Genomic DNA, 21,903 nt, shown 5'->3' with positions numbered 1-21,903 from the left:
TAGAATATTGGAAGGAACTGTTGAAGAGAATGATATACAATTTTGTTGAAGAGAATAAATTTATAGATGGAGAGAAAGAATTTGAAGGGACTGTAGTTCAAAAGCAGTGAACTTTCCAAAGCTTAGGTATTGAAATGACTGCAGCGTGAATACATATTCCATAGGACGTAGTGCATCTTTTTCATATTCCAATAAAAAAGATTTGCATTTTCATATTCCAATAAAAAAGATTTGCATTAAATTAGTTGTTGGAATGTAATTATTGTTAGTTGTGTAATTACTCTCAGGTATGTAAAACCATCTTAAATTGATTGTGATTAGGGTAATTAAGGAAATTTGGTGGTAATCGATGGTAATCGATTTTTATATATTAAAGTAGATATATATGAAAAGTATTCCATTACTCCCAATACCAGTGATATTTTCGTATGCATATTGTTAACTTTTATTATTATTTATTATTTAATTTTTAGGCATACAGTATTTTATTACTATTTAATTTAATTTTTAGGCATAAAATATTTTATTATTACTATTAAATTAAATGTAAGATTTCTTTAAATTAAAGTACCTGCATAGTTGTTTTGCCTGATATATATATATATATATATATATATATATATATATATATATATATATATATATATATATATATATATATATATATATATATATATATATATATATATATATATATATATATATATATATATATATATATATATATATATATATATATATATATATATATATATATATATATATAAAAGACAACTCGAGTGATAATACTTGGTTATTATGAGAAATGAGAAAATGAATCACGACCATTAAATTTTGATTTGTTGATTTTAATGGACTGGATTGGTTTCTCTTTGTACGTTGATTTAAAATAAATATTAAGGATAATAGAAAGGAAAACCAATACAGTTCACTAAAATCAACAAAATCAAAAGTTAATGGTCACGATTCATTGTTTTCATTTATCATAATAACCAAGTGTTCTTACTTGAGTCGTCCCAATATTCCTATATATATATATATATATATATATATATATATATATATATATATATATATATATATATATATATATATATATATATATATATATATATATATATATATATATATATATATATATATATACACCAAGTGTTCTCACTTGAGTCGTCATATATATATATATATATATATATATATATATATATATATATATATATATATATATATATATATATATATATATATATATATATATATATATATATATACCAAGTGTTCTCACTTGAGTCGTCATATATATATATATATATATATATATATATATATATATATATATATATATATATATATATATATATATATATATATATATATATATATATATATATATATATAAAGGTTAAATTTAACTATAAAATATATTTATTCTTAAATTAACATAAAAGATTTAATATGACGAGAACTGTATAAAGTTACATATATTTATTTATCAAATTTTTTTCTTTTCTTCAACTTTATAATCTTTTAGAGTTAGTACTAGTACTGTTTTAGAACTTGATCATTACTCTCCCAAAAGTCTCACATCAATAGGGGTGGGAATAGGTCAGGCCAACTAACAGGAGCCTACGGCCTAACTTACACAGGCCCATGTTAGGCCAGGATTTTTTTATAAATAGAAAAGGCCTAGGCTTTTTTATAAGCCTATTTGATTAAAAAGGCTAGGCCTCAGGCTATGAAAAAAGCCTTTTAAGCCTATCAGGCCAGCATCTTTAAATAAATATGAATAAGTTTAATATTATTATTATATTTTATTTGTACTTTGAATTAAAATTAAAAAAATAAGTTTATTTATCTAGAAGAACTTGTGCAAATAAGTTGAAAAAAAATTATGAACAATGTCATAAGTCGTTTTCATAAGTTCTCTCAAAGAAATAGTATCACATAGCTTATGTTAATAGGTAAATTTGAATAAGTCAATGAAATAAGCATTTAGTCTCGTTGATCTTGTAATTTGCTAGTCTATTTAAACATTAGTTAAATTTCTTATTCACAAATGTTCAAATAAAACAGGTTTTTATATAGGCTAATAGGCCAAACAGTCATTCGAAAAGGCCAGGCTTAGGCTTAAAATTAAGCCTATGATAGGCAACATGCCAGACTTAGGCTTTGAAATATTTAGCAGGTCTGGCTCAGGCTTGGCAAAGCCTAGCTCGGCCCAGCCTATTCCCACCCCTGACATCAACCAGCTATCACAATATTTTGACATTAAAAAGGCAGATTAAAATAAAATAAACATGCACTAATAAAATTTTGTAACTCTACCGTTTGTATGATTTATTTATAAAATATGTTTTGTTTAATTTGTTTGATTTATTTATAATAAAAATTATTTGCATTAAAAAAAACTCATTTTTAAATTTTGTATGTTTTATTTATAAAATATACTTTACTCATGCATTAATAATATTTGGTTTTTCTTTCTCATGATTTTTCTTTATTTAGACTAATGTTTCCTGCACTAATAATTTCTATGCTTTGTTTATAATAAAAATTTTGAGTTAAAAAAATATTTTTAAAATTTCTATATTTTAATTATAATAGTAACTTACTATTTAAAAAAGGCCCATTGTTTATTTAAAAATCTCTGTATCAAATAAAAAAAGGCCTATTAAAGTAAAATTAGAATGTACTAATAGGATTTTATGACTGTCCAATTTGTATTATTTAGTTATAAAATTTATTTATTTTTAATTTTATTTTAATTTTCATGAATTTTTTGTATATTTAAAATAATGTTTATTCATTAATAATTAGTATGCGTTGTTTATGATAAAAAAAAATTGCATTCAAAATATTTTTTTATTTTAAATTTTTATACTTTAATTATCATAATAACTTACTCATGCACCAATAATATTTGGCTTTATTTATCATAAATGTTTTCTTTATTCCTATTAATTTGCAATTATTTCTATGCAAGAAATTTGAAATGAAAATACTACCTATATAAATACATCATTCATTATCATTATTTTTGTGTTATCATTCCAACCTGTAGTTTTGGTAATTGAATTAGTATTAAAGTATTTAAATTTGTTAAAACCCTTTATATTATACATCATTGTGTATTTTTATTTTACAAGTTTAAAATTATTCTTTGTTGTTTTTGTTTATAGGTATCTCTTGCGTGATAACTCTGATGTTTGAGATTTTGCAAGATTGAATTTAACTTAAAGGTTAGAGTCATATAAATATGAGTTGTATCTAATTGCATTGGTATGATCTTGACAATGAATGGAAGTCTCTGCATATTTTTATTTGATGAAAAGGTATTAATTTTATGAGTGTATATGCTTTAAAATTTTATTTTTATATATATATATATATATATATATATATATATATATATATATATATATATATATATATATATATATATATATATATATCCCAAAAATTCATGCAACTCATAGGAAGAATATGATACTAAGTTTTAAAGAATTTTTTTAGAAGATTGAACTTATTATTTTGAAAATTTTGTGATTGTTCTTAACAATATTTTATTCAAGAAAACTAAACATAAGTATAAAACTGAATTTTATGGAATCGAAGAAAAAAAAATTTATTCAAGACAATTGAATATAAGTATAAAGCTGAATTTTATGGGATTGACAAAAAGAACAAGGTTATGGATATCAAGATTTTGAGTATGTTTTTTTATTAAAAATAACTATTTCATTTTATTTATTATCATTTGTTGTCAATGTTTTAATATAAAAAATTGTCTAACATAAACAATAATAATATTAAAGTTTTAAACTTATATTATATTTTTATTTATATTTCTATGAGTATATATTTTTATATATTTATTAAAAAATGGAAAACTATTTTATTGAGTTTTGAATATATCAATATTTTAAATGTAAAAAATTGTCTAACAACAATAATAATAATATTAAAATTTCAAAATTTTATATTCAAAAATATTAATATAAATAAAAATTAATATATATGGGAGTTATAATATATTAATTAATATAAATATGAGAATTAATATAAATAACAGTTATTTTTTATGTTTTTAAACCTTTAATGCCTTAGAATTAATTGTGTATTTTAAAATTTAATGCACTAAAATTATTGAAAGCGTAACTGTTACATTATGATGTTTTTAGAATTTTAAATTTTTTATATAAAATGTAATTAAAACTTAGTTATCTATTTATAGTCTAATGTAATGTATATTTTAAAGTAAATTAGAAAGTGCATTAGAATTTGAACTACTTAATTTTGGAGTTAATTTTATTTTTATTTATATTTTTATGACTACATATTTTTATTAGAATTTATTGAAAATTTTGAAGTTATATTTCTATTTCTATGAGTATGTATTTTTTTATTAATTTATTAAAAAATGGAAAACTATTTTGATTTTTTCAATGTCTTAATGTAAAAATAAATTGTCTAACAAAAATTATAATAATAATATTAAAATTTCAAAATTTTAAGTTTATATTTTATTTTCATTTTTATTTATATGAGTATGTATTTTTCTTAATTTATTAAAAAAATGGAAAACTATTTATTAGAAATAATAAAAATAATAATAATTATAATATTAAAATGTTAAATTATGTTTTGTTTTATTTCTGATTTTATGAGTATAAATATTTATATATTTATTAAAAAATGGAAAACTATTTTTTTGAGTTTTGAAATTGTCAATGTTTTAATGTAAAAAAATGTCTAATATAAAATAAATAAATAACTAAATATCAATAATAAATAAATATCAAAAACTAAATATCAATAATTTTTAATAATTTTATGTATACTATTATAATAATAATAATAATAATAATAATAATAATAATAATAATAATAATAATAATAATAATAATAATAATAATAATAATTGAGAAAGTAACTATTACTTTCTGACTCAAATAATAAATATCAATAACTATTATTAATGAAATGATATGAAATTTCTAAGAGTGGTATAATGTTTAATAATATTGCTAAAAAATTGTTTAATAATATTGTTAAAAAATAGGGTAGTATATAAAAATTGAAAATTCTAAGATAATTTCACATCAGCATTAGGGTTAGGATTGTGTTTAAATTTTTATCATAACAATCTTAAATTTAGATTAAGTAGATAGATAAATGAATTTTTTTTATTTCAATTGATTTGATATTATGTACTGACATTAAAAAACCGCTCATTATAATAAAATAAATATACATTAACAAGATTTTGTAACTCTCCAATTTATATGATTTATTTATAAATATAATTTCTTAAATTTGTATGACTTATTTATAATAAAAATTTCATTGAATTGAAAAATCTCTTTTTAAAATTTTGTATGTTTTTATTTATAATAAATAGTTTACTCATGCTTTAATAATATTTGGTTTTATTTCTCGTGATTCTTTTATTTAAAATAATGTTCTACACTAATAATTTGTAAGTTTGTTTATAATAAAAAATTGAATTAAATATATTTTTTAGACTTTCTAATAATAATGTTTCAATGCTTTAATTATAATATAAAAATAATTTACTCATACTAATAATATTTGGCTTTATTTATCATAATTTTTTCCTTTTCTTCTATTGATATGCAATTATTCCTATGCAAATGTTATTAGAAATTTGAAATGAAAAGACTATATAAAAACATTATTCATTATCACTATTTTTTTTAACATCACTCCAAGTAATTTTAGCAATCAAATTTATATTAGAGTATTTAAATTTGTCAAAACGACTAACAATATTAAAAATTTATTCATATTATACATTATTGTATATTTTTATTTTACATGTTTAAAGTTATTTTTTTTATGTTGGTGTTGTTTGTAGGTATTTTTTTTTTTTAAATAAGATGATGATATATATTAAAAAGAAACAGAACAAAGCGGGGAACCAGTTAGCCCCAAATTACGCAAACCTAAAGAAAGGTATACCTAACCTATTCTTTACAAAATCATTCCTAATCCCCAACGGGATGGAATCTAAAATAATGGTAGAACCAATGCCGAGCGCTAAGTTAGCCAAAAAATCAGCACAGGAGTTACCTTCCTTATAGATGTGAGAGATAAATACATTCGTAAAGTTAGCATGCTGTAAGCAAAAAGACCAACGGGTCCTAAGAGTGAAAGGGACAAGTCTGTGGTTGGAGAAAGCTTTGACTACCAGGGAGGAATCGGTTTCAACCCAAAGCTTTTGCCAACCCCTATCTATGGCTATTTCCATGGCTCTAACAACCGCACCAAATTCCGCGTGAACCGAAGAGTTGCACCGAATATTTTCCGCGAAAGCAAGGATGAAATCTCTTCTATAATTGCGAAATAAACCAGCACCGCCAGCATTAGAAGAATCATGTAAGAAGGCCCCATCGCAATTGCACTTAATCCATCCAACCGACGGAGGAGTCCACAGCACTTCAATTATGGAGGGAGCTTTTGGAGGGATAATGTTGACTTTAAATTCCTTTATAAGAGTGAAATCCATCATGTTGATATTGGAAGCTTTTTTCGAAGAGTTGCCGGATAACTGGACTTGTTTCAAGATCCAATCAGTGGCATGATGAGAGTTGGGTTTAATGTTGTTGTGTCTAGCCGCATTACGGGACTGCCAAATAATGCTCAGCAGATTCACAACTGCTGCACTATGAATGAGGGCAACCTGAGGGGATTTGTTTAGAGTGCTTATCTTCAGCCATTCAATGATGGAAAGAGGCGGAGCAGTGATGTGGAATTTTCTCATCAACCAATTCCAAAGATACTTGGAGAAAGCGCAGCCAAAGAGAAGATGGGATAAAGAATCAGTGTGGTTACGGCAGAGCGGGCACATAGAGGTAATCGAAAAACCACGTTCAATGAAGAAGTCGTCTGTGGGAATTTTGCCATGAATCATGCGCCATACTAGGATGGACCGGCTCGGAGGGATGTTGCTATGCCATATCACCTTACACCAAGGGGCAGCCGCGAGGAGAGTCGATTTAAAGCCGTAAGCCTCTTTCAAATCAAGGAGACCAGAATTGCTATGCTTCCAACCCATTAAGTCGTCGTGAGCGTTATTAGGAGCAGAGATGAAGAGCAGCCGAGCAGCAAGAAAAGGAAACCAAGAAAACCAGTTGGAGGGAATACTCCACTGGCCATTTGAAGAGAGATCAGAAACTTTAATCTGGGGGTTAATACCTTTATTACGCAATACATCCATGGAGGTATCTTCAATGAGAGGAATACCGCACCAAGAGTCCATCCAGAAAGATACCAAGTTACCCGAGCCAAGATTCCAGCAAGAATTGTTCATAATATTCATGTGTTCAGCTTTGACACTGGTCCATATGGAGGAAAAAACGTGATACGTTATGCACCCATGAGATTTGATTACCCTTTTCCTAATCAGAACAGCCCAATCATCCTTACTGTTGAGGATGTCGAACATCATCTTCATGTTAGTGGCTTCGTTCAGACAGCGAAAGGAGCGTAATCCCAGGCCACCATTCAAAAGCGGTTGACAAGACTTCTTCCACGAGACAACACACATTTTTCTGGTAGAGGTGCAGCCAGACCAGAGGAAGTTTCTATAAACTTTTTCCAACGATTTGATAACTGTCGAGGGCCAATTATAGATGGAAATAGTGTAAAGGATCATGCTGTGTATAATAGGATTCACCAAAACAAGCCTGCCAGCCATAGAGAGACAGTTGCCCTTCCAACTAGCAAGTCTGGCTGAGATTTTATCAATGATTGGAGCGATGTGACAGCTTTTAACTCTACCTTTAAACAAGGGGGCTCCAAGATGGAAGAAAGGCAGAGTCCCCAATTTAAAACCCGTGTCCTCAATGAGAATGGCCTTAGCACTATTGATCATGCCTCCCATGAAAATAAAAGATTTATCCAAGTTAACAAACTGTCCAGCAGCCGCAGCATAAGTATTGAAGATGTCTTTCAGGCAGATTATGTTGGATCGGCGACCGGAGCAGAAAATCATGATATCATCGGCATACATGCTGTGAGACGGAACCCAGTTGGATTTGGAGGCGCTGATACGACTAATAGAGCCCTTGGAAACATGACTTGTGATTAGTCTGCTCAAAAATTCTTGAGCCAAGACAAAGAGAATAGGCGAGAGCGGATCCCCTTGACGAACGCCGCGGTTACATTTGAAAAAACCGTGGAGCTCCCCATTAAAACAGATGGAAAGGCGGGCTGATTGCAAGATAGCCTTTATCCAATTGCAGAAAACCGAGTTGAAGCCGAAACAACGGAGGACCTGCAAAATAAACTCCCAGTTGATAGTGTCAAAAGCTTTTGAGATGTCCACTTTCATGGCAACGTTTCCAAAAGTACTTTTTTGTCTAAAACATTGATGGCTTCCGAAGCAATACAAATATCGTCTTTGATGTTTCTACTCGGAATAAAACCACATTGCTCTTTTGATATCAGCGAAGGCAGCAAAGAGGCAAGCCTGGATGCGATGATTTTGGAAATGATCTTTGCGTTGAAATTAGAGAGCACAATCGGTCTATACATGTTCATAGATTGCGCATCCGGAGATTTAGGAATGAGGATGATCTTGCTGACATTGAAGTTAGGGATGAATTCGCCATATTGAAAGAATTGAAGAACCGCTGCACAAACGTCATCTTTTATGATATTCCAGTAGGTTTGGTAGAAAAGCCCTCCAAAGCCGTCTGGCCCCGGCGCACTATTCTTGTTCAGACCGAAAACAGCACTTCTAATTTCCTCATGGGAAGGCAGGACTGTTAGGATGTTATTCATATCTTCAGAAACCAGATTTGGAATCACCTCACCAACACAATTAAGGTTCTGCTGTGTACCTACAAAACAGAAAAGGCTAGTAAAATGAGAAACAGCCAGGTTAGCCATTGCCTCTTTATCAGTAACAGTCTTGTCTCCGTCCATCAGAAGAGAGATAGCATTTTTCGAGGATTTCATCTTGGCGATTCTGTGGAAAAAAGTCGTGTTACGGTCTCCCTCTTTTTGCCATTCCATATTAGCTTTTTCAGCCCAAAAGAACTCCTCTTGATTTAAAGAGTTTTCCAACTCAAGTTGAGCAGCCCTCTCTTGATCACGAAGCAACAAAGAGGGGCCAAGGGAATTTATCTGATCCTGAATGCAATTCAGGATGTGCTTTTGATCATGAACCCTTTGGTGTATGTTTCCAAACGTATCCCAGTTCCACTTCTTTAGCTTGGCTTTGAGAATTTGGAGCTTTTTAGACAAAATCCACATAGGACATCCGACGATATTTGTGGACCAACACTATTCAATAATGTCTTTACAAGAACTATGAAGAGTCCACATTCCGTAGAATTTGAAATGAGATCTAAACCGAATCTGAGAAAAGGAACTTTCGGTCAGGATAGGATGATGATCAGAGCGGTGACAGGGAAGAACAGTGGAGGAGACAATAAAACTATCATTGAGCCAAACTTGGTTGCAGAAAGCTCGGTCCAGCTTCCTTTCAATGGATGCATTGCCGGTTCTACCATTATACCAGGTGTAGAGGTTACCTTTGTAAGGAAGATCCAGAAGGTTGTGGTAATCGACCCAGCTTTTGAAATCTGAGATAGGAATACGGTTGGGGCTACAAGAGCCTCGATGCTCATGCGCACCAAGGATGGAGTTAAAATCCCCAATGCAGCACCAAGGCAAAGAATTTGAGTTAAGGAAAGATAGATTGTTCCAAAGAGTACGACGGCTAATGTGACAGGTAGATGCGTAGACGGCAGCAATCCCAAAAGACTTGTTGCTGAGGGTGATAGTGAAGGCGACATGTTGGTCAGAAGAGCTATGGAGTTGAGGGTCAAGGTTGTTGGTGCAAATACACCAAAGGTTAGGAAGAAGAGGGTCTCTATTGTTAACAGCAAAAAGTTTCATGTTGAGTCTATTCCAAAAAGAAGGGGGGAAAAGGGTGTGAGACATCCATGGTTGAGCAATAAAACAGAAATCAGGCTTATGCATTTTAAGAATGTTTTTAAGGGCTAACTTTGAGGGGGAGTTAGCGATGCCCCTAATGTTCCAAAAAAGGCACTTCATTGAGAGGTTTTCTCGGAACCAGCTTTGGGTCTGGTACTTGAAATCTCTTTGATTTTTGTTTTCCTTTTGCTCTTTTTCTTTCTGGCTTTAGTAATCACTTCAGTAAAATTTCCGTCGTCCTCCTCCGAAGAGCCAATCTTTTCCAGCTGCTCAGCCAAATTTCCCCAAGAATCAGTGAGGAATTTATTTGCAAGGCTTTTCAATTTATCCATCTGTGTTTCCACAACTATTTCAGAATCAGAGCTTGAGTCGTCCAAGTGGTTGAGAGTAGCAGCCTGTTTGAGAATGATAGCCTGGTTTGTTTCTTCTGCCAGTCTGTTGTTTTCAATTTCAGCGATGGGGATGAGAATAGTGTTGTTGTTTTGAAACTCTATTTGAAAGGTATTGCTGTCGGACTTGTGTGTAGTAGCTTGTGCGTTTTTCTCGGCCAGAGGGGTTTGGTTAACATCTTCTATCAATGAACGATCAGCTGGGTTGATCTCCAGAACTTTTTGGATCCCACTAGTTTGTCCTGCATCCGGTGGAGTTGTATCGACTACAGGTGTTTTGCCCTTTGGAAGTTGAAGTGGAGGTTGGTGAGGTTTGTTGTGCTCTTTACTATGCTCTTTGGTTTTGAAGTTGGGTTACTGCTCTGAGTTTTGTTTCCTTCTGCAGGTGTGAACGTTGTGACCCATATTTTTGCAGAAATTACAGAACTCAGGGAGTTTTTCATATTCGATATCCACAAAGAAGGCGTATCCTGCCCTTTCTACTAGGATTTTGTCCCGTAATTCGTTCAGAAGGTCTATGTCTACAAGAACCCTTACATAATGTCCAAAGGGACGCTCGAGCATGGGTTTGTTGGATGTTGAGTCAATGCAGATGGGCGTACCAATGCTGCTTGCAATCGTAAATAAAATTTTCGGCCTCCAGTATTCCTGTGCCAAGCCGTGAATACGAACCCAGACCTGTGCCGAACTCTGATTCATATTTGTCGGAACGAAATCTTTGGTCCAAGTGAATAACTTGAGAATACCTGGGTTGAGATTCCAAGATGGTGCTGATCTAACCCGACGAACGTCTTCCAGACAAGAGAAAGAGAATTCATAAAACCCCTTACCAAGAGACGTTATCCCCCATTTTGGTAGAGAGCTCCATAACTCTTGTTGAGTTGCTGTACGGTGATGGGTGTGGTTCCTTTTGGCCAGAGGATTTTCCCATGTAAATTATGTTTGCAAGCTTCCAAACCTAAAAGGTATTTTTCTTCTGGTATCAAGATGGATATACTGTCTCCTTTAACACATGGAACAGGGAGTTGACTAGTTGGAATAACACAGACATTTCCAATGGCTTCAGCAAAAGTTTTTTTGTGTCGTATCTGATTGGAATTCGCGCTAGTGTCGGGTGGAGCAGGAGGGTGTTCTTGAGCATAGATGGGTGCGGCTTCGGGGAAGAGGTCGTGGACATTCATGGTGAAAATCTGGTGGTGCGAAATTAGGGTTTAAAAGAGGGAAAACGGTTCATGGTGCCTGTAGGTATCTCATGTAGGATAACTCTGGTGCCTGAGATTTTCGATAGCAAGATTGAATTTAACTGGAAGTTTAGAGTCATACATCTATTGTCTTGTATTTGATCACACGGATCCATCAGAGAATATGTCTTTTCATGCTTTTGCTTAATGAAAAGGTATTAAATTTATATATATATATATATATATATATATATATATATATATATATATATATAACGTTTATTTTTCTTGTATCTATGAATAGTGTAAAAAGAATCATGCAACTCTTAGGAAGGATCTGAAACCATATTTTAAGGATAAAATTTTAGAAAATTCAACTTATGTTTTTGGAAAAAAAATTTGTTGCTCTTAATGATGTTTAATTCAAGACAACTGAACATAAGTAAAAAAATTGAATTTTATGGGGTCGACAAACATTTTCAAAGTGAATGCTCCTCAAATACCTCTTGCACATTTTGATTTTATGTGTTTTCTGAATATTTTGACATTATGTAAAACAGATAAATTACTTGGTGAGATTTAATCTAGTAACTATGATATAATATGTTGATACTTATAAACTATATTATATATTAATTTTTAAAATTTTAATTTGATAGATGTTATTGGTTATATGGTCGAGACATATAATATTAAAGAAACAAACACAAAAATGATAAAAAGAGTAAGGTTATGGATATTACCGTTGTAGATTTGGAATATATTTTTTATATTTAGAATGACTATTTCATTTTATTAATTATCATGTTTTATATCAAAATGTTTTGAAATAAATTCATGGCAAAATACCCTTTTTGGTCCTTTATTTATACCCCAAGGTCCATTCTGGTCCCTTATTTTTAAAAAGTGTCAAAGTGGTACTTTAATTGTTCAAAAAGGACCACGTTAGTCCTTTGCGTCCAATTTTTTGCTAACGGTGTTAACTTTTCCATGCTGGCATCTGACGCGGCGCTGAGTCATATATGCGTGGCACGTGAGTTGGCACACACTTATCTTCATGTTTATTAAAATTCTGAAAAAACATTCCAAAATTTTTACTTTTGCCAAGTTTTGAACTCATGCCATCTAAAGTTGCAAGCATTAACAATTAACCACTACACCACTTCAGAATTATTGCTCATTCTTTCATTAAATTTTATTATCAATATTATTATTATTATTATTATTATTATTATTATTATCATCAATATTATTATTATTATTATTATTAATATTATTATTATTATTATTATCAATATTATTACTATCATTATTATTATTATCAATATTATTATTATCATTATTATTATTATTATTATTATCATTATTATTATTATTATTATTATTATTATTATTATTATTATTATTATTATTTTGGACAGAAAATATATTATTTATTGAATAAATATAAAAAACCAAATTTACTTATTAGAATGAATTGTGTATAATTTACTCAGTGATTTTGGTGACCATACCATAGAAGCGCTTAGTATTTGTTTCTCTTTCCCATTCTAATTCCCCTTTTACAGTATCAGTAGCTATATGAACATGTCAGGGTTAACCAATCCCATACCCTCCCTCTCAATTCCTTCTCACAGATATAAATTCCCCTTTTCCACCATATCCCTCGCCTTCCAACCTCCATGAAAACCACACCCACTTCCATTGTTTGCATCATCCAACAACAACAACACTGAAGAAGTAAAGGAAAAGGGCGAAAATTCACAAGAACAACAACAATCACCCTCTTCTTCTTCCAATCGGCAAGAACAAAAATGACCCCTTTTTGGTTTCAATTGGAGTTCCCTTCAAGATCCAGATCCTGACTCAAAATTAACACACAATAACAACTTCATCTTCATTTGTACTATTTTCTAGTTTTAGGGTTCCTCATCCATTGGCTTCCATTGTTTTCACCAATACAAAAATTCATCCATAGTTGTCCTTTTTGTTTTCTCCAATTTCGTTTCCTTTCTAGCTTCTGGTGGTGGAGTTGGTTGTGGCGTGGTGATGTTGATGGTGTTTTTGGTGGTGATGATGTGTTGTTCTTGAGGTTCACGGCGATGGAAAACGGTGACAACCACATACAACACATTTGAGGGATATAGGGTTGTTGGGATGTTAATTTATAATAAATAAAAAATTATTTTTCATTATACAAAAATGACCTGGCCACCAAAAAAACAAATATAGAAAAACTAAATAATAAAATTTAGCCACGTCTGATGCCAGCATGGAAAAGTTAACACCGTTAGCAAAAATTGGACGGAAAGGACTAACGTGGTCCTTTTTGAACAATTAAAGTATCATTTTGACACTTTTTAAAGATAAGAGACCAGAATGGACCTTGGGGTATAAGTAAAGGACCAAAAAGGGTATTTTGCCTAAATTCATTCATCTATATTGTAGTAGCAATAGAGTTCAATGCACTTTATGAGGTGAATTTGTTGAATTTATGTAACAAATTTTGGAACATGAATCCTCACATAGTATTATTATTATCATACTTCAACTATACAAGTTGAAGAAATATTATGGTTTAAACTTAAACTTAGTTGATTTATTATTAGTAATGAATATTAAATTTATATATAAATTAACGTGTTAAGTGAAATTCATATTTTAATTTAGGCCCAATGAGAGTGTCTAATTTCTTTTTTGAAACAAATGTGTTATTGAACGTTAACATATATGCTCTTAATGAATATATGATGAGGTGAATGTGTTTTATAATTTTCATGTCATTTATAATTGTTTAATTTATAGATAGATGAATATTTGACATTATATTCCAACAAGATGAATGTCTCGGTTTTTGAATTAACTCATGGATTTATTCAAATAATTAGAACAACTATAATTCCATTGGTTGATGATTTGCTTCAGACATAAAAAAATGACTGGATCAACCATTGAAGATTTGATTGAAGCTATTGAAGTAATTGTTTTTTATTCATGCGCTAACAATAGTCAATTTTTGCGTCTAAAGTAAATCACCGGCCAATAAAATTACAGTTGGTCCATTCATTTGACTAATACCCTAAGTTAATTTTAAATTTGGGTCATTCATCTATTGAATTACATTGTCAAATATTCATCTATAAAATAAAGAATTATAAATGACACATGAATTATAAAACATACTTACCAAATTCTATATTCATTGAGAGTATGTATGTAAACATGCAATAACATATTTGTTCCAAAAAAGGAGTTAGACATTTTCATAATGTCAAAGTTAAAATATTTCACTTACCATATTAATTTATATATAAATTTCATATTCATTATTAATAATAAATCAATTAACTTTAAGTTCTAACCAAATTATTTCTTCAACTTGTAGAGTTGAAGTAAGATAATGACACTATATAAGGATTTATGTTCCAAAAATTGTTTCATCAATTACACAAATTCACACCCACAAAGTCCAATAAACTCTATTGCTTCTACAATATAGATGAATGAATTTATTTTATAATATTTGGTTATAATACATGATAATAAATAAAATGAAATATTTATTCACAATATAAAAAAAACTCAAAATTTTCAAGATAATATCCATAATCCTACTCTTTCTGCCATTTTTTCTTTTTATAATACTATCTTTATCGACCATATGACCAGTAATATCTATCAAACCAAAATTTTAAAAATTATCAAATGACATGCTTTAAAATTATCAACATATTATATTAAAGAGATCACATTAAATTTTACCAAATAACTTATTCTCTTTAGTTGATGTCAAAATATTAATAAAACACTTAAAATCAAAATATGCAAGAGGTATTTCAAGAGCATTCCCTTTGAAAATGTTTGTAGATCCCATAAAGTTTATCTTGTACATATGTTCAATTGTCTTGAATGAAACATCATTAAGAGAAGCCAAAAATATTTCAAAAATATAAGTTGAATTTTCTAAAATTTTATCCTTAGAATCTGGTATCAGATTCTTCCTAACTGTTGATGAATCTTTCCACAACATATTCATAAAATTAATACATTTCATCAAGCAAAAGCATATGGAGACTACCATTCTCTACTAGATCGGTGCGATATTTTATATATATATATATATATATATATATATATATATATATATATATATATATATATATATATAAAATTACATTTCTATTTTTCTTTATAAGAATGCAACTAAATTTAGAATCATATAAGACACTCTTTTATATCATGGATGTACTTATAGGGCAAAAAAACTAAATGTTTAAAATTTAAATTAGACTTAAATGCACTTTTGGTTTTCCTATTATGATTTTTCTAACTTTTTAGTCACCCTTTACAAAACTCCAGCTATTTGGTCTCTATTTATCACATTCTGTGTTTTTTTGGCAGCCCCATAGCTGGTTTTTTTTAAAAGGGGACTAAAAAGTTAGAAAAATCATAATAAGAGACCAAAAGTGTATTTAAGTCTTTAAATTATAATATTAAAATTTATTCTAATTTATTGTCTTTCACATTAAAAAAATGATAGTATCATTGCAAGTATAATGTAAATGATTTACAATATAATTTAATATGCTATTAATAAATTAAATATCAACTATAAAAAAAAAATTGTAGCTTTCAATTCTAATAGACATGTGCATCGCACATGTCGATAGTCTAGTTTTTAAAATTCTAGCATCTTAATTAAATATGATATTATAATATGTTTTCTTAAATAAATATGAAACAAAAGTGTCACCTCACTACAGCGACACTAAAAAAAAATGTTATAATTTAGTTGGTAAACTTAAATATAATTTTGATTAATATTTAAAAATGTAATGTTTCTTTTGTCTTTAGTTATGGTCCATTTTGAATAATTTTTATCCTTAAATATAAATTATGTGTAATGGGGGAGAGGATCGAATCTTTTTGGAGGCCTTTGAAATTTGTTTTGTTGTTGATTTTGTGGGATCACCCATGGTTGTTGTGCTCTTGGTTGTGACGCTAAGGCATTAGTTTCTCCTTCCCTCTTTGTTGTGAAGTTAGGAACAAGTTTCTTCAAGTTGAAAGAGGCACTTGACGATGCCCCTTGTATCTTGCCATTTTTTAGACCTGTTTCGATCCGTTCTCCAATCACGACCAAATCTGATAAGCCAGAGGAGACATTTCCCACCATTTTTTCATAGTAGGTGCCTAGTAGAGTACTCATGAACATGTCCACCAACTCCTTCTCGAGAAGTGGTGGTTGCACTCGTGCTGCAATTTCCCTCTATCTTTGTGCACACTCTTTGAAGGATTCTTCCTTCTTTTGAGATAAGTTTTGTAGTTGCATGCGGTTAGGAGCCATGTCCAGGTTGTATTTATATTGTTTTAAGCAGGCGTGAGCAAGATTATCCCATGTTCGGATGTGAACTTTCTCTAGTTGCATATACCAATCTAGCGATGCTCCACTCAGGCTGTCTTGAAACGTGTGGATCATCAACTTCGGGTCGTGAGCGTAAGCAGCCATTTTTCTATAGTACAGGCGCAAATGGTTCCCTGGGCACGTGAGCGCCTTATATTTCTCAAAGTCTGGCACTTTGAAATTGGGAGGAATCACAACATCAAGCACCAAACACATTTCTCGTTATTTTGCAAATGTTCTTTTCTGTTTATTTTTTCGAAAATATGATGAAGAACTTAGAACAAAAATGCAGAAAAGTAAATGAACACAAGAGATTTATCCCAATTTCTCTTTCCAACTTAAGGGTACACTAAGTCCCTTCCCACCTTCAAGAATTTTCCACTATATTATATCGTTGTACAAGCCTCACAACAAAACATCTCTTACAATATTCTAACATAAACACCAAAAATATGGTGGACTTTGAATTAACTCAATTCAAAGGATCTTTTCACAAACACCATCACTATGATGAACTTTGAATCTCCCCAAATTAAAGAACCTTTTACAACACTAACAGAAAATATACGAATTTCTGTTTACACACACTTATAGATAGTACACACACTTTCTTTACAAACTAAGTCACCAAACTCTTGGTGATCAACTATAATACTTGGAACAAATTTGGATATATGAATTTGTTCTTGATTCAATTTCAATAGACAATTAATCTGCTCTTTCAATATACAATTCAATAATATATGATCTTTAAGTGCTCAAAAATTTGAATGAAACATTTTCAATGATATGAGAGTTTATGCACAAAGTTTCATTGTTTTATGAAATATGAACATTTTGAAAATTGTTTGAACTGTATATGAAATTTGTATGAATGAGGTGGATGAAAAATCTAGAATTCTTGCTTTAAATTCATCATAAGATGCCTCTTAGATGAGTGGCAACGTTTGGAAAATGTTCATGATTAAATGCAATGGTTTGTAAAAAGATTTATGGACAATTGCAATATACATGCATTATAATAATTCAGATTTTTTAAAATACTTCAGGAAGCATTCGATTTCACTCTTGGATAAATGGATTATCCTATGTGCAACGTTTAAAAATTTGACAAAATTCAAACAAGTAATTGATTGCTTAACTTGATTAATCGATTGTAGGATCAAATTTTCAAAGCAAAAAAGACCCCAGAATCGATTGTCCCCTTGGATAAATCAATTGGCACTTCCAAAATTTCCAATTTTGATAGGTGCTGTAGCGGTAAAGCAGCAAGCAACAAAAGTTTTGAAAGTATTTATCCGGGAAATTATCGTGTCCACAGAGATTAGTGTCATTGAATCGCCATTCGACGGATTCTTAGTTCTTGAGTTTGGGTTAATTGAGTTTTAAGTAAACAGGAAAAATATAACATATGAACATAAAAAGAATACATTCTTGATAGAGAATAACTTATCTAGTTTGAATCTAAACTACTCCTCACAAACTTAGATTTATCACTCTGCCGCACTCAATCTACAATACTCGTCAGAATCACCACATACCCCTCACATCAATGTCCATTTCTGAAACACCGACGAGATTTCAACCATATTGCTCTTTCGACGATGTCTCAACCGATCGAACAACACAGAGGCATGAAACTTAGATATTATGTGGATGTTAACCCCAACCCTATGTCTAGAATCAAAAGCTATCAGGTGTTCTTCTAATCAAGATTTACGAAGCATATGTCTATAACAACATAAATCCGAAGCGATTAAGCAAAAAGATCATAAAAACACCGATTAAGATTTGTAAAGCAAACTTTATACAACTAGTAGAAAGAGTAACAAACATCCATGTGGTTAGAGTAATTAATATACAAACTCACCAAAAGAGAAATACAAAGAGAAGAGAAGAAGAGGAACCAAACATTTCTTGGTTTGTCAACTCCGATGGATGAGAAATTCGACCTCCGATCATTCGATTGCAAGCTCCAATGGTGTTTCCAACCTAAATCTATCCAAAAATGACCTAGGATGAGTTGGGGTTCAAAAATACCCAAAACATAACCTAAAAAAATTTGATTTTCGCCTATTTATGCAATTTTCAGTTCTGTACATCACGCGTCGCGCGCAGGAGCGCGCGTCGCACCCACACTGCTGTCATGAAAAAATAGCTTTTAGTAAAAATAACGTAACTTGAGAACCGTAACTCCGATTTGCGTCCGGTTTGAAGCGTTGGAAAGCTTATTCAATTTCCCATCTAAAAATTACAACATATCAACCAAATTGATGATTTATTATTCTTTGGTTTTGAGCTTTATTCGTTGCTCAAAAGCGTGTGTTTGAAGCCGTGTCTTTGACACGTTATTGCTCATGCTCCAAATACGCCTCAATACCTACAAAATGAATAGAAAACTATCAAAAAGTATAAAAGTATATGAAAATACATCTATTCACAAAGTATAAGTATTTATACACAAAACAGGATATTATTCAAACGGTATTAACAAAAAGTATCGATAAGTGCAACAAAACATATATACAAAATAAGTACATTTTTGCACTTATTAATAGGTAACTAAGAATTCGATTGCTCAAAATGTGCATTAAAAATTACGGTGGTTTCTAGAAGGTGATATGGAGGCTTTAGATGCCATAATTTACAAAAACAAAAAATAGATTTTTTTTCTTTTTAAAAAACTTGGCAAGAACTTTCTTGATGCATGAGAGAGAGAGAGAGAATTGTTAAATTGGTTTTGTAAACACTTTTTTTAGAGTTGATTGTTCAGTCATTGATAATAAATTACTAAAACATATTTGAAGTCAATATTTATCATCTTACTTCCATTTGTTATTTGCTATAATTGTGATATATGTGAAAAACATCATAAACGATATACACGCGCTAGCACACTTTTGCTTTGCTTCTCCTTTAATTCATACTTATGCGCACTGAATATTAAAAGTGAATACTATTTATCATTTAACTTTTAATTCTAATAATTATGTCTAAATAATATTAATTTTCATCGATGTAGATAAAAAAAACTCAAAAATATACACGCGTTTGTATAATATAAAAAGCGGACAAACGAACACTCCGACACTAATGTGTGTGTGTATATATATATATATATATATATATATATATATATATATATATATATATATATATATATATATATATATATATATATATATATATATATATATATATAAGGAAAATATAATTTTAATCTCATATTGCAAGAATAAAAAACATATCACATATCTGAATAGATTTGCACTACACCAGAGATCGGTAGATGGCTATATGTTCAATTCCAGCCTAGACAAAAATAGATATACTTTTTATAATATTTTTACAAAGAGTTTAAAGCCACTAAAACCGGTTGACTAAATCTTTATACTACTAGTTTAAAATACGTATGTCAAGAAAAAATCAAGACTTAATTACTACACTATAAAAAAAGTCCTCTGCAGCGACGTGATCAGCACAACGCAACATGGAATATCACGTGGCAACAAAAAAGTAGCGACGTGAGTGAATACGTCGCAGGAGTCAAAGTGGCAACTTGTAGCGACGTGGAGACCACGTCAGAAAGTAGCGACGTGCCTCCCACGTCGCAACATGGTTGCATGGGGAACATCTATCTGCACACACAGCAGGCGTGGCAGGTGTGGGACAGTGTGTTTGTTGACCAATGTAGCGACGTGTATACCACATCGCTACATTAAATGCTTTTTTTTTTAAAAAAATTAATTCACGCTAGATTTGTTTTGTTTTATATATTTTTTATAATTAATTAATATATAATAAAATATATATAATAAAATATATATAATAAAATATATATAATAAAATTTATATAATAAAATTTATAAAATAAAATTTATATAATAAAACCTATAAAATAAAATTTATATATTAAAATCTATAAAAACTAATTTATATAATAAATTTGTATAAAATAAATTCATATAATAAACATTATATAATAAATTCAATTAATTAAAACTAAAAATTTAAAACTAATACTTTAATGAATTAAAATGTAGAATATTTTACATAAAAATAAATTAAAAAAAAATAAAATACAAAATGTTTTCAAGAGGCATCATCCGGAAAATAATTATCCGGATTAAAATCATCAGCCACCCCGTCATCCTCCGGCTCTTGAGGAGGAGCATTACTGTAATTTCCACCTCCTTGCATAAACCGTCTCATCTGCTCCTCCATCTCAGCTTGCTTCTTCATAATGCCCTCCATCTGTCGCGCATGCTGCTCCTCCATATCAGCCTGCTTCTTCCGCATCATCTCGATCTGGGCCTCACTTTCGCGTCTCGCCAATTGCCTTACTAATTCAGTTTGTTCCTGTGTCAGATTTGGTTGACGCGATCCACCCTCTCCATCCTGAAGTCTTTGAAACAGATTGCGGTCACCACGTCTATAGCTGGCCGCCAAATTTCCAGCACCAAAAAAGCAACCATTAGGTCCTTTTTCTTTAATAACCTCACACCAGATATAGTGATCAACATCCGCATTTAGCGGCAAAAATGTGATGTTTCTCGATGCAGGTAATGTGCACATATAGAACCTTCAACTCTTGCTTTATTCTTCACTGATCGCTTTGAATCACCCATGAACCTTTCAAACGGATACATCCACCTATATTGAACTGGTCCACCAAGAAAAGCTTCATATGCAAGATGCACAGGTAAATGTTCCATGGAGTCAAAGAAACCAGGCGGAAATACTTGTTCCAACTTACAAAGAATGATTGCAATGTTTTGGTCCAACTTCATGATGTCTTCCACTTTTAAAGATGACGCACAAATATCTCTAAAAAACTGACTAATTTCAGTTAGTGGATCAAGAACATGTTTGGGTAGCGAGCCAAATGCAATTGGTAACAATTGTTCCATGAAAATGTGACAATCGTGACTTTTCATTCCATGCAACTTCCCAGTGTTAGGGT

At 30.4% G+C, this 21,903-nt stretch overlaps 1 protein-coding gene across 1 annotated transcript; it reads right to left on the bottom strand.

The window, feature by feature from the left end:
* Positions 1 to 10,085: 10,085 nt before the first annotated feature.
* Positions 10,086 to 11,057, bottom strand: LOC131605764 (uncharacterized). Its single transcript, XM_058878080.1, has 2 exons — positions 10,781 to 11,057; positions 10,086 to 10,624 (listed from the first exon to the last, which is right to left on the bottom strand). The coding sequence occupies exons 1-2, from the start codon at positions 11,055 to 11,057 to the stop codon at positions 10,086 to 10,088; spliced, it is 816 nt and encodes a 271-aa protein (XP_058734063.1).
* Positions 11,058 to 21,903: the final 10,846 nt, after the last annotated feature.

This window comes from Vicia villosa, linkage group LG5, assembly GCF_029867415.1.
Source record: "Vicia villosa cultivar HV-30 ecotype Madison, WI linkage group LG5, Vvil1.0, whole genome shotgun sequence".
NCBI classification, from domain to species: Eukaryota; Viridiplantae; Streptophyta; class Magnoliopsida; order Fabales; family Fabaceae; genus Vicia; species Vicia villosa.
Note: the sequence above shows the minus strand (reverse complement) of the source record. Positions and strands in the feature narration are given on the sequence as shown.

Excerpts from the sequence above, each read along its gene's own strand:
- LOC131605764 (XM_058878080.1), bottom strand. The coding sequence starts at position 11,057 with ATGAATCAGAGTTCGGCACAGGTCTGGGTTCGTATTCACGGCTTGGCA. Across the intron at positions 10,625-10,780 it reads TGAAAAACTCCCTGAGTTCT|TCGATACAACTCCACCGGAT; the intron begins GTAATTTCTGCA and ends AAACACCTGTAG.